The sequence below is a fragment of the Aythya marila genome (assembly GCF_965140915.1).
Source record: "Aythya marila genome assembly, chromosome: 1".
Taxonomy (NCBI): Eukaryota; Metazoa; Chordata; class Aves; order Anseriformes; family Anatidae; genus Aythya; species Aythya marila.
The window spans coordinates 11,798,128-11,811,149 of record NC_139042.1 but is presented as its reverse complement, the minus strand read 5'-3'; the positions used below and the strand labels follow the sequence as shown (position 1 = coordinate 11,811,149).

At 40.2% G+C, this 13,022-nt stretch overlaps 1 protein-coding gene across 2 annotated transcripts; it reads left to right on the top strand.

Annotated features, from left to right (window-relative positions):
- Positions 1-131: 131 nt before the first annotated feature.
- On the top strand, positions 132-12,803 carry FAM76B (family with sequence similarity 76 member B). Of its 2 annotated transcripts, none has more exons than XM_082751399.1 (10): positions 132-335; positions 1,315-1,379; positions 1,492-1,546; positions 3,128-3,283; positions 4,209-4,405; positions 6,338-6,385; positions 6,585-6,665; positions 7,343-7,475; positions 9,442-9,543; positions 10,183-12,803. In XM_082751399.1, exons 1-10 carry the CDS (start codon positions 228-230, stop codon positions 10,270-10,272), a joined length of 1,035 nt encoding a protein of 344 aa, XP_082607525.1. In that variant the 5' UTR covers positions 132-227; the 3' UTR covers positions 10,273-12,803. The 2 variants fall into 2 exon arrangements, with proteins under 2 accessions (XP_082607525.1, XP_082607524.1); XM_082751398.1 differs by having other exon boundaries at positions 134-335; positions 7,340-7,475; positions 10,183-12,802.
- Positions 12,804-13,022: the final 219 nt, after the last annotated feature.

Sequence of the window (13,022 nt, the reverse complement as noted above, 5' to 3'; positions counted from 1 at the left end):
CGACGGCCGAGCCGACCAATGGGAAGGCAGGACGGCGCCGCAAGCCCCGCCCCCCGCCGGCCTTGCGGGACGCCACAGAGCCGCGCTTGAGCGGCGTGCCCGCCGCCCAATGAGAACCGAGGGCGGAGGCACGCGGCCAATGGCAGGCCGAGCCCCGCGGGGCACCGCCCCCCGGGCCCCCCCCCGGTCCGGGTGCGGGCCCCGCGTCCCCGCCGGGTGAGGCGCGGATGGCGGCGGCGGCGGCGCAGGCGGCCGGGCCGGCTCTGTACGCCTGCACCAAGTGCACGCAGCGCTACCCCTTCGAGGAGCTGTCCCAGGGGCAGCAGCTGTGTAAGGTGAGCGGGCCCGGGGCCACGGGGGGTTGGGGGGGGAAGGGGGGAGGCCGGGCAGGGGGAGGGCAGGCGGGGAGGGGTTGGGGCTGGGGGGGAGGCCCAGGGGAGGGGGAGGCCCAAGGGAGGGAGGGCAGGGGGGAGCCGGGAGCTGGGATCTGGGGGAGGCTGAGGCTTGAGGGAGACCGGGATCCAGGGCAGATCAGGACCAGGGAGAGGTTGGGATCTAGGGGAGGGTGGGCAGGGGGAAGCCAGGATTCAGGGGAGGTTGGGGTTAGGGGGAGGCCGGGACTCTGAGAGGTTGAGCAGGGGGAGGGCAGGAGCCAGGGGAGGACAGCACCCGGGTGAGGCTGAGACCCAGGGGAGGCTGGGCAGGAGGAGGTTGGTACCCAGGGGAGGCCAGGATTCAGGGGAGGACAGCACCCGGGTGAGGCTGAGACCTGGGGGACTCCAGGCAGGGAGAAGTTGGGACCCAGGGGAAGCCAGGATCCAGGGCAGACCGGCACCCGGGGAAGGTTGAGACCCAAGGGAGTCTGACCAGGGAGAGGCTGGGACCCAGGGGAGGACAGCACCCAGGGGAGGCTGAGACCCAAGGGAGTCTGGCCAGGAGGAGGTTGGTACCCTAGAAAGGCTGGGATCCAGGGCAGACTGGCACCCAGGGAAGGTTGAGACCCAAGGGAGTCTGACCAGGGGGAGGTTGGTACCCAGAAGAAGCCAGGAGGCAGGGAAGGACAGCACCTGGCAGAGGGTGAGGTTTGGGGGAGGCTGGGACTGAAGGGAGGTCAAGCAGGAGGAGACCAGGATCCAGGGCAGATCAGGACCAGGGAGAGGCCAGGACTCCAAAGAGGTTGAGCAGGGGGAGACCAGGATCCAGGTGAGGACAGCACCCGGGTGAGGTTGAGACCCAGGGGAGGCCAGGACTCAAGGGAGGTCAGGTGCGTGTCCCAGCAGAAGGAGCTGACCCCGGTGTTTTCTCTCCCCCCAGGAGTGCCGCATCGCACACCCCGTCGTGAAGTGCACCTACTGCCGCTCCGAGTTCCAGCAGGAGAGGTACTGGGCTTGGGGGGCGTTGGGGTGCCTGGTCCTTGCTGTCAGCACCCACGGACAGAGCGTGAGCGAGTGACCAGGGGCTGGTTCAATATCTGTATGTTTTTATTTCTAGCAAAACCAACACCATATGCAAGAAGTGTGCCCAGAACGTCAAGCAGTTCGGAACGGTGAGTAGGCTCTCGGTTCTGAACGGTCACGTTAGGTCCAGCCGCCTTGTAGCTCTAAAAGTTCAGGTGAGATCCATCCCTTTCTCAGCTCTAAAAGTTCAGGTTAGGTCCATCCCTCTCTCATTTCTAAAAGTTCACCTTAGGCCCTTCCATCGTTCAGTTCTAAAAGTTCCCGTTAGATCCATCCATCTCTAAAAGTACACCTTAGGTCTGTTTGCCTCCTATAATTGAACAGCTTTCAGAACCAAATAACAAAAGCTTCTGGAAAGGTGATGAAAACTACAGGCAGCTCTTCGCTTCCTTTACGGCTCACGGTTTCTGTTTTTTCAGACTTAAAGGCGTTGTGGTTATGTGTGGTTTAACAGTTATGAATAACTGCAATGGAGTTATTCACAGCAAAAACAATGTTAATTCACTTTACGCATGTAAAGTAGTCCTTTGCATATGCTCATGAATGCACGCTTGACAGCAGGAAGACTATTAGCTGCCTGTGTTCTTAATGAGTGGTAAATGGGAAAATCTAATCATACCACATCGCTCATATTATGTAAGTCTTCAATTTTTAGATGCGTGTTAATCATCTTAAGCTGCTGAGTAGAAAAGATTTACTTTATTCCTGTTACTTTGCATTTTGCCCATCTTGAATTTTCAGCGTGGGTTCCGTTAGAGAAATTAAACTTTTTAATATACGAACGTTGTAGCTGAGTGCCCTGCAGACAGTTGTTCAAGGAAGGTATCAGGATAATCTCGTTTGGGAGACAAAAGCCCGTAACTTCTTCATACTTGACATCAAGCACGCTAGATGAAATTCAGCTTAGTGGAGAAACGTAACAGCTGTTGGTATGTAGTCAGGCATTTGGTGAATGTAAATGATGTAAACTGAACAAAGAACATTCTTTGAAAAGCTTAAAATGTAGTGCAATTAAGAACAGGGCAGATCCAGCAATGTTTTATCGGTAGTTCATCAAGAAAAGGGAACTGCAGGGAAGATAATCAGCTAATTCTGACCTATGGAAACTGTCAGGAATTTTATTTTCTACCACTATATTACTCTAGCTTACTGTCTAATCAGAAACTTGATTATCTGTCCCAGTGGTGCCTGAAGGGCGTTTTTTGTTGCTTCCTTTTATTTAAGTTTCTTACAGAATTGTAGAGATGAAGATACACATCCTGGAGGTACAGGGCTATCACATCCCTGAGTAGTTTGTGGAGAGGGACGTTTTCAGAACCTATGAAGTTTAAAAATAACTCTTATTTTAAATTTAAGTAATTTGTTTAGCAATGTAGTAAAACAGAGATAAATATGATCGTTAAAAAAAAAAAGACAGGTATAGCAACCAAAAAGTATTTCTTTCACTGATTTTGTACGTGAGCTTTCTTGGAAAGTGCAGTGTTTTTTGATCTTTGAAGGACTATTACTGTTATTACTAAAGACACTAAAGGCAGGAAAAAAGTTTTTTTTTAAGGCATATCATACGAACCCATAGTAGTTTAGAAGCATCGTGTGATCGGAATGAACTGCGTTAATGCTTTCTGGTTTCTGGAGTGAACTAACCTCAGTTCAACTTACCTCTTTTCCAGCCCAAGCCTTGTCAGTATTGTAATATTATTGCAGCGTTTATTGGCACGAAATGTCAGCGTTGCACCAACTCAGAAAAGAAGTATGGCCCACCTCAAACGTGTGAACAGTGCAAACAGCAGTGTGCTTTTGATCGGAAAGAAGAGGGAAGAAGGAAGGTAGGCTTTGTTCCAGAGCTGCAGTGGCTTAGGTTGACAAAAGATGTTCCTGCTTCATAAAAGAAAGATGAACAGGAGTGTTTGAGTTCACTAATATTAGATTAAAGATGCCGTGCTTTTCAGTATTTGAATTACATTCATTAACTTGCAATTTTTACATTCACTACAGGGCTATTTTATTTTAAATTAAATCACTCTTTTTTTAAGTAGGCTTAAGAATACTCTTGACAGTGGTCGCTGGGAGCAGAGCAGCTGAATAGTTCTTGGTGCTTTGATTTTTTTTTTGTGTTGCTCTATTCATTGCCTCTTAGTATGTCCTTAACTTGATTCTGTCACATTGCCTCTTCCCATTTGCCTGCCTTGCCTTAAAATACAGCACCAGAGAGGTAGACTCTTTTTCACCTCTCCGTGTTTTCTTAAATAGTTTTGGTGAGTGCCACTTTCTCATTCCAGAAGGTGCTGAGGAAATGACCTCAAAAGCCTCTTGCCCGAACCCAAGACTAGTGCGGTTTTTACAGAAGAATTTACTTGGTACAAGTGACACGTTGGCTGGACATCTTGATTCTGCTGGAATACCATGGGTTGAGAGAGGTTACATGGTGTCTAAGCTAAAAATGATTTGCCCCTTATAAAAGTTGTTGTCACTTCTGTGATACAGAGTAAATCCAATATTTGCTAAGACTGCCTTCTAGCGTAATTTCCAATGACAAAAATAAAAGGAATAAGCTTCACTTTATTAAAGAATTACACGCGTATGTTAGAGATACAGTAGTGCTGTTTCCTACCAAAGGGATGTCTGGATTTTTCCCAAAGCTATCAGAGAAATTGAAGCAATTGCAAATAATAACAGTAATACTGAAATGCATCATTTTAGTGCAAGTATACCTGGGGAAGAAAAAAACGTGTATGAATTATTTCCCAACAGGTTGATGGGAAGTTGTTGTGTTGGCTCTGCACCCTGTCCTATAAGCGAGTGCTACAGAAGACAAAAGAACAGAGGAAGAGTCTAGGATCTTCACATTCTAACTCCTCATCTTCATCTCTTACTGAGAAAGACCAGCACCATTCGAAACACCACCACCATCATCACCACCACCATCGTCACAGCAGTAGTCATCATAAGTAAGTATTTCAATAATTAAAGTAGCTTTAGGTACCTCTTCTTATTCTGTGTGCTGTTAGTACTGAGATCAAAGTAAAGGAAATCAGAAATGTGGTTTAAAATACGGCATCAAAAGCAGGAGCAGGAGGTCTGTCAAAACCTTTGTATTCTCACAATTTGGCTGAAGAGAAGTCAGTCAAATCCAGAAATTCTTGGTAGCCGTCAGACTAACTGATTTTACAATAGGCAGCAGGGCTAGAAAAGATACCTGCAGGATGGCTGCAGAAAACCAAGTTACTTGGGGATAAACTTGGATTTCTAAGCAGCAGCTGCTGTGCGATACCTGCTATGTGGCATGCAGTTACCATGCATGTATTTGCACCGTAACTTCATTGTGCCTTGTTTGTGTGCACATCCTTGTTAAATGGAGAAGCAGGAAAAGCATGGGATCGCCTTCTGTCTGCGAGCAGTTTGCATCTCTTTGCTACTCGTAATCAAATCCTGTTGTAAGAAGCATTTTGTGAGTGGCTGTCCTAGGAAGACATAGGAAAATAACGCTGTCAGTTCATTTACTGTCACTGATAACATTTCAAATAGCTATGTCCAATCTCCTGCAACTTTTCTCAGCGTGTCATCTCTGCTGGTGGTCTAAGCAGCATACCAGCTTTAATTTAGATACCCCCCCTATCAAATCACGCCTCCCATGTTTCTTCTGCTAGTACAATAGCTGTCATGATTTTTATTTTCATTGACAGGCTTATGGCAGCGTAACTTTAGATCTTCTTTTGTTTTGTATATAGTGTTGGATAGTGAGTACTGCAGCTGCAGTGGTAATGACCCCTGTCATGAAAAGACACGCAGACTTTTTTATTCCTCAAGCTTAACTTTTCCAGTGCTTTTTTGTTTTTGACTGAAACTTCTCTGGCTAAGCATGTCATAAAGATAGAAGCAAAATAAGCTGCAATAATACTGAGAATGGGGAGAAGAGAAATGTAAATACTCTCAATTTAAAAAATATACTTTTTAGGCACTTGAGGAAGAAAATTATTCTTGTCATACAGACAATTATTGTACTGTTTCTGTTCTCTAATCTACTGAAAATTGAGTTACAACAAGTTACAACATCTAGTTTAATGCATGTGACAGGTGTAGTGAGGATTAAATAAAAAAAAGTTAGCTCTTTACTATAATATGGAGCTTCCAATATATTCAAGAGTTACGAAAAAATATGACCTGTATAGAGATACACTTAATGTTCCTTGCTTAGCAACTTTTTTCCCGTAGCCTGCCCTGGGTCAGTTGCTTCTGGTCCAATAAATACGAATCTCTTTCCTTCTCCGTTTCAGTTATTGTTGAGGTGAGAGAATAATACAAGAGAGGCATACAAAATCGTTGAACTGTTTGATTCAACGCAGTCTTCTAAATTTTATTATTCCTACGCCCATGCTGTTCAGTAAAATTACTTTTGAAATTACTGGAAACATGTCGTTAGAATTGAAAAAGTTATTTTCAGGGATCCGAAACTTAACATTGCTTATATGCCACCACATAAACACCATTTTAGGCAATGTTCATATTACAGTATGGGAATCCCAAGAATGCTGTTTTAGGTCAGCTTGCTGATATCGAGATTAGCAATATGAAGGGCACAAAAATTGGGAAATATCAGAAAAAGCTTTAACTGTCAGTCTTGAAATCTAGCCCTTGCATCTTATGGTAGTGTGAATATATAGCTGAAATAATTTTTTTTTAGCATACTGACATAATAGAGTTGTCATGAGCATGACAAGCAATACAACTGCCCAACTGAAATTTTAAAATTGGTAATGTTTGTAATTTACCAAAAAAAATAAAAGGAGGGGGTAATTTGTCTCAAGTACAGATACCGTTCACACTAGCTTAGAAATAATGGCATGTTTGGTCAGTTACCAAGTACATTTCACATATTTCAGAATCAGCAGTCTGAGTCCAGAACAAGATCAGGGACTGTGGAAACAGAGGTAAATATGATATTATTTGTTAATTTCTTGTTAATTTATCTTGCAATTTTTATTTAAAGGACTTTCTTTTTCTTTCATTTCTGGCTAGTCTCTAGCATTCCATCTAGGAGCATGAGTTAGTTATTTTACATGTGCCAAATGGTGTTGTTAGAGAGTTACATAGTACAAGGCTTTAGGTTTACATTTTGTTTGATTTCAGCCATAAATCCTCTGCAGCTATTCAGAATGAAACTCCAAAGAAAAAACCCAAACTGGAATCCAAGCCATCAAATGGAGATAGGTAAAGTTATGTTTTTGTAAAGCTGAGCCATTTCAACCAAAACAGAGTGCTGACTTGTGGCCAGTGTCTTCCTTTTCCTTTTTTTTATGTTTGAAGAGTGAGGGAGGTGAAATTGTTGTCCAGCCAAACAGATTATTGGGTGGCATCTGAGTGCTGTCAGTTAACTACATTACTTTATTAGCAGAAAACTGGCACAGCATTCCTTCTTTTAGGCTCTTTGGGGCAACATTAAAGGTTAAATAACAAGGCAACAGTTAACAGTGAAATAGTATTCCCTAATATCACTGTTTTTTTTAGATTAGGTGCAGGGTTGAACCCACTGTTTAATGTTAACCTAGTATCTAAATAAGTCTTTTGGGCCTTAAAGTGTGAGACTGAATCTTTATTCTGTCTCTGACCAAACAGTGGGAATGAATGTAAAAGTGGCTGTTCAGTCAAAAGGTATTTGTCCCCCTCAAAGCTAATACTTAATTATATTTCTGCAGGTGTATGTAATGTGTGCCATTAGTAAGGTAATTTGCCAGTTGCATCCATTTCTGTCAGGTACATACTTTTTTTGCATTAGTCCTTAAGGATGTTTGTGGAATTATTAATTTTCGAATATATACTTTGAAAAATGAACTGTTTTTTATTTACCATTGATGTTGCAAGTAATTATTGTTTTCTATTTTTAGTAGCTCTATAAATCAATCAGCAGACAGTGGGGGAACTGACAACTTTGTTCTCATAAGTCAGCTGAAAGAAGAAGTAATGTCGCTTAAACGTCTTCTGCAGCAAAGAGATCAGACTATTTTAGAAAAAGATAAAAAGGTAAACTTTTCATCTGCTCAATGAGAACTTTATCATTTTATTGTCAGTTTTGTAGACTCCTAACAATGTGAAAATAGTGAGATTAAAAAAAAATGCATCTGATTTTTATTTTTCTAGTAACTAATCAGATCTTACCTTTTAAAGGACAAGTATATATATCGTATATATCATATATATTCGTGAAACTATATCTTGAATATGTTTTGGCTCTAAGGCAAAGAGGAATTCACCTTACCTTACTTCAGCCACCTAGAAGATAGCGATCTGGTCCACTGTTACTCAGGCAGCATGTGTCAAGGGTGACAGACAAAATGCCAGACAGTAGGTTTTGTGTTTTAGATATTTTAAATTGAATCACAGCAAAAGTCCCAAATTACCTCTGTAGGCTGATGGACACCCAAGATAAGAGGAGGAATAATAGTAAGCATTTAAAGTTTAGCATCGCTTTTGCTTAGTTCTAAATTTAAGGTACTATAGCCATAATTCATGAGATGGTGTACAAATGTACATGTACAATGTATGAAAATTGTTTAGATTTTTGAATCCTGTTAGTGTATGTGTAGTGTAGGTTATCAGATCTTGGTCAGTGACTGGAAGAGAAGCTTGAATTAGATGTCTGGCAGTCAACAGAAGTTAAGCAAAATATATTTAGACCCAAATGACTACAGTGAAACTCATACAAGAGATTCACCTTTCAAAAAAACTAATGGCTGGCAAGTAAAGAGAAATAACTCTAAATATGTATAATACTTCTTTTAGCCTTTATTAGAGCTTAGTTCTTTGCCATCTGTTTGACTGGACGGATTTAAGACACTATCCGTAATGGTGGCTCTAGACTGTCTATTCAGGATTGAGTAAGTTACGAAGTTATATTAATAACTTCGTAAAAAAAATTAATAAAGTTTCCACTTTCGGGCTGCAGATCAGTATCTGAACTTCTACACTTCAGTCTGTTCTATGGAGGGTATTGAACCTTTTTAGTTAGTATCACTCTTCTAATATACTTGCTAAGTTTTAGAACTGCTTGCTACTCCAAGCCTTTAAGTGGTTGATGTGAAAGAGATGAATAGTCTGACATGGATGCTCTTTAGGTAGTTTCTTCAAAGGACAAGCATTAAGACCTCTCTCTCTCTTATAAAGCCTACAGAAGGTCACAAGTCAGTTGGAAATTCACTTACCTATTTTTAAATTTCATCTACCAGATAATACTAGCAAAGGGTTAAGTAAGGAAATGTCACCTGCTTCTGCATAGTAACTTAATTTATACTGTTCCCATAGGGAGAGCATTTAATAATTTTAATATCCCCACTGTTAAAACTGTTTGTTGAACCTCTGAGATCTTTGAACCTAAAGGCTCCTTGAGGCATGAACTATTCACTTTCAGAATGTCACTTCAGCTCCTAGGGCAGGGGAGGAAAAGCTGAGCACACAGTAGAACGTTTGCATAGGTGAAAAATTTACAACAAATGAATGCATTGTGGGGGGGTTGTTTCTTTCTTTACTGTGAAATAGTAAACATAAAGATGCTTGCTTAGATAAAAGTCTGCAAATACCAGTCTTGAACCAGATTTGCGGGACATTCTTATCCTAAGGTTTGTGTAAGGACGGTGCTTGAACAGTTTGGAGTGCTCCAAAAGAAAAATCTTTCAAATGTATAACTTGGGGCAAAACCAGCAACTCAGTACACCAGCTCTGCGGTACTATGTAGTACTCATTAGTCAAGATCTCAGCCACGTCACTATCAGTGCTTAATGACTGCCGTACTAGCATTTTTTGGCTTTCTGGATAAAATGTGAGACACCAAGACATTTCCATAGGTCCCTGAGATTTGACCCTCAGGAAGGAGGCACCATTTCCTGGAAGTTCTGGTTGCATACTTTCCTACAAATAATCCATAATCCATAAAGACTGATTAGAAGGCATATTGCAGCAGTCCAGGGAATCTTCACAGAACTTGTGTTTTTAGTTGACAGAGCTGAAGGCAGACTTCCAGTACCAGGAGTCCAACTTGAGGACAAAAATGAACAGCATGGAGAAAGCTCACAAGGAAACTGTGGAACAGTTGCAGGTAAGTAGCTGCTTATTGATACCTGAACAATATTTCAAATGGAATTATGTATCAGGCTGTTCGCTCACTGCAATGAAATAGTACTGAGTCTGGAATGATCGTTGTTATATTTAAGTTTGTACCCATTGTACAGCAAGCAGTTCTGCAGTCAACAATCTCCATGTAAATTAAACTTACTGTAAGAATTGCTTTCTAACCTGAAGAGGTAGAGGCTTACCTCTTGCACCTTCTGAAAGGTTTTTTGTTTTTTTTTTTGTCTGTCCTCTGATACTTCATCAGTTGTCAGTGTGCTGTTGATCTGATTTTTCAGCTTAGCATAATGCAATCAAGAGTGAAATATTTCATGTTAAGCTACATGTCTACTTTGACAGGAAGAAAACCTGAATTAATTGCCTTACAAATCACTGAATGAGCAGATGTTCAGTGCAATACCTCAGACACTGAATTTTGCTATGCAAGAAGTGTGGTTGCCTGTTCTGTTAAACACGAAATATACATATCAAGTCTTCGAGTATTCTTAGCATGTACGTTTTGAAAAATAATTTCATAAATGCAATGGGAAATTAGTGCATGACACTACTATGTGAGGCTTTACAGTAATTCATAAAACATCTTTTTTTTTTTTTATCTGTATTGCAGGCCAAAAACAGAGAACTGCTCAAACAGGTTGCAGCATTGTCAAAGGGTAAAAAGTTTGATAAAAGCGGGAGTATATTAACGTCTCCTTGAGGAACTGGTTATCTGTGGGGTCTACTACTCAACGTAAATTTGAGTAATTCTGTGAAGCCCTTAAAATCCTGTGTAGTCGAAAAAATATTTTTGCACACCAGATTAGTTGGCATGTTTCCTACACATTTTTATAATTAATATGCAGCTTTTTTTAGTTACTGTTCAGATAAAATACTTCAACTGGCTTGAAGAATGTTTTTTATTTTTTTTATATTGGAAACCTTTTGCCAGCAATAGTATTAAAAAATGGCATAGAGAACATAGCAGTGCTCTCTCTAAAAGGACAACATGCAATAACAAACTAGGTGTACTTTTTACAAAGCAGCAACTGAGTCTTTGAAACTGTACGGATGTCAGCCAAAAGTTCATGAACCTGCAGTGAGGCTGAACACTGGTTTCTGGCAACTGTTCTTTTACTTTGTATCAAAATACAAATTTAGAATGGAAATCATGGTGCTCAAGTGAAACTGAAAAAAAAAAAAAGACGTATATGTATTTGTAAATACAACTGTAACGGTTATATTCTTAGTTATAACAAGTAATTAGTGTTTTACATTCTTGTGATAGGGATTTACTGAAAGAGTATCTATTGTACAGTAACAGAGGCAGCGTGTTTTTTGTAAGATTTACTGTAGATTTTTCTTGCAAGTGCCTTTCTCCAACTGTTTATTTATAGGAATGTTGGTATTTTGTACATAAGGTTTTTATGTTTTAAAATCATGTTTAATAAATGTTTTATGTAAATATAAATGTGTGTACAGAGGAATCTGAATCACAGATCAAAGTGGCTAGTGCAGTGCTTGAAGCAGCATCAAGAGCTAGCTAATTCATGGACAGTGAGTATTGGCTTTAGATAACCTTTGTAGCTCGTCTGTGAGGTGTAGAGTTCTGTTAGTGCTGCTCATGCCAAACACGTCCTGAACAAAAAAAGAAATGTTTTTTGTTTGGTTGTTTTTTTTGCGACACTAAAGTTTAGCAGTTTGTTTACATATCTCTCTATTTGGCACCGTGCTATAATTTTAAGTCCATGGCAGGCATTGTACCCCCAATGTAACATTTTTAATTAGTGATATACACTCAAATTTAAACATATATTCCCCACTGTCTGATTTAATTACTTAGTGTTAAATTACGGTTGCTCTTCTTAATGAACTGCAAGGTTCTTATCCCCTGGTAAAGACAGACAACGTGAAAAGAGTAGCCAGAACTAATGATCTTGAAATGGAGAGTGGATATGTTGTCAGGGGGAGGGTGTTTTAACGTTTTTGGGTAGATTTTGATTCTAAATTACATCAGTTTAGTTTTAACTCTGCTCCTAATGGACATCAGTCATGTTTAGAAATTTCTATTAACCATAACCTAGTGTATACCCCAAGGTCTCTGTTCAGGGAGGTGAGTTACAACTCAGCATAAAGTGAAGTAGACTTACATGAGTAAAAGGTTTAGTTCAGCTCTGGGTACTGACTGGTAGCTCAGTAAGTTTAACTGTAGAGTAAGCTACGCGCCTTTTAATAAAAGAACTGAAATCTAAAGTTACTTGGCTGTCCACCTATGAACTCAACTGTGAACGCTTTTTCAGTAGTTCAAACAAGTTCCAGCAGTGACAGGCTAGCAAATGATTTGAAAAATCATGCTAGCTTGTTTCGTATGGTTTACGTGTATTTTTATACACTACAATCAACTTCGTATGTTTATAAATTCTCCTTCTTTAAAATTCCTAAACTAGGCTAGAGAAAGCTGCTATCCTTTTGGGATGCTAGTCTTTTTTGGGTTTTAATATACAAATGTATGACTTCCGTTAATTCAGAGTAGTATTTTGATACTATTTTTTTCCACGTGAATGGCAACCCGCGTTTGGTGAAATTGGTTTTAAAACATGAAACTGCATAGCAAATTGAAATATTTAAATTAGAATAACTTCTTGATACCTGTTCAAGCTGCAGTAAGGACACTTTAAAGGAACAAACTGAAATTCTGTGTTAGAAGTAATTGATTTTATAATCCCAGACAAAAACAAAAACTTTTAGGGGCTTCACAGTATTTGGTTCTAATTAAATACATGCTCTTTTTGTTCCGTAACCTCATTTTTAAACTTGAATTTTTTAAAGTTCTAAACTAGCCAGCTGAATTCCGATCTTGAAAATGGTGTCCTGGAGCTGTAGGTCATTGACCTAATAAACTGATGTTCTTTAAACGTGGATCTGCAAGGAGGTTGTTGTAACGTATTGTGCTTTTTAGCCTGTTTCCAGATGTTGATTAGCGTTGACCAGTAATGGCCATTTTGGCTCAAGTTATTTATGTATTTTAAGCCTGTGAATATTGCGGCCCCCTTTTAGCTAGGATGTCTAAATACGCGTTCTGCAGTGAGGCTCTTCAGCTGTCCACTTGTATAGACTATTGAAATACTGTACTGGCACACATCTGACTGTTGACATTTTGTACCTTTTCTAAATCCGATGTTTCACAATAAAATCTTGTCAAAACATTAATCTCTCCTTCTAAAATCATTCATAAATTCGTATTTCATGTTAGTCCTTCATGGTATATCAATAATTAAGACTGTGGCACAAAAAAAAAAAGACAGAATTTAACATTTGCATTTGATACTTAGATTTCTGGGAAGATTAGGCACCTTGAGCTGTTTACAAATTATTACAAATTAGAATTTCAAATTAATTTCTTAAGAAAAATTCTGTTTTTCTACAGCAGGATAATAATACGTAGAAATCTGTTGTTGAGAAGAAAGAAAA

Coding starts and splice junctions, on each gene's coding strand:
- FAM76B (XM_082751398.1), top strand. CDS start 228: ATGGCGGCGGCGGCGGCGCAGGCGGCCGGGCCGGCTCTGTACGCCTGC. Junction 4,406..6,337: donor CACAGCAGTAGTCATCATAA/GTAAGTATTTCA, acceptor CACATATTTCAG/AATCAGCAGTCTGAGTCCAG. Junction 6,386..6,584: donor CAGGGACTGTGGAAACAGAG/GTAAATATGATA, acceptor GTTTGATTTCAG/CCATAAATCCTCTGCAGCTA.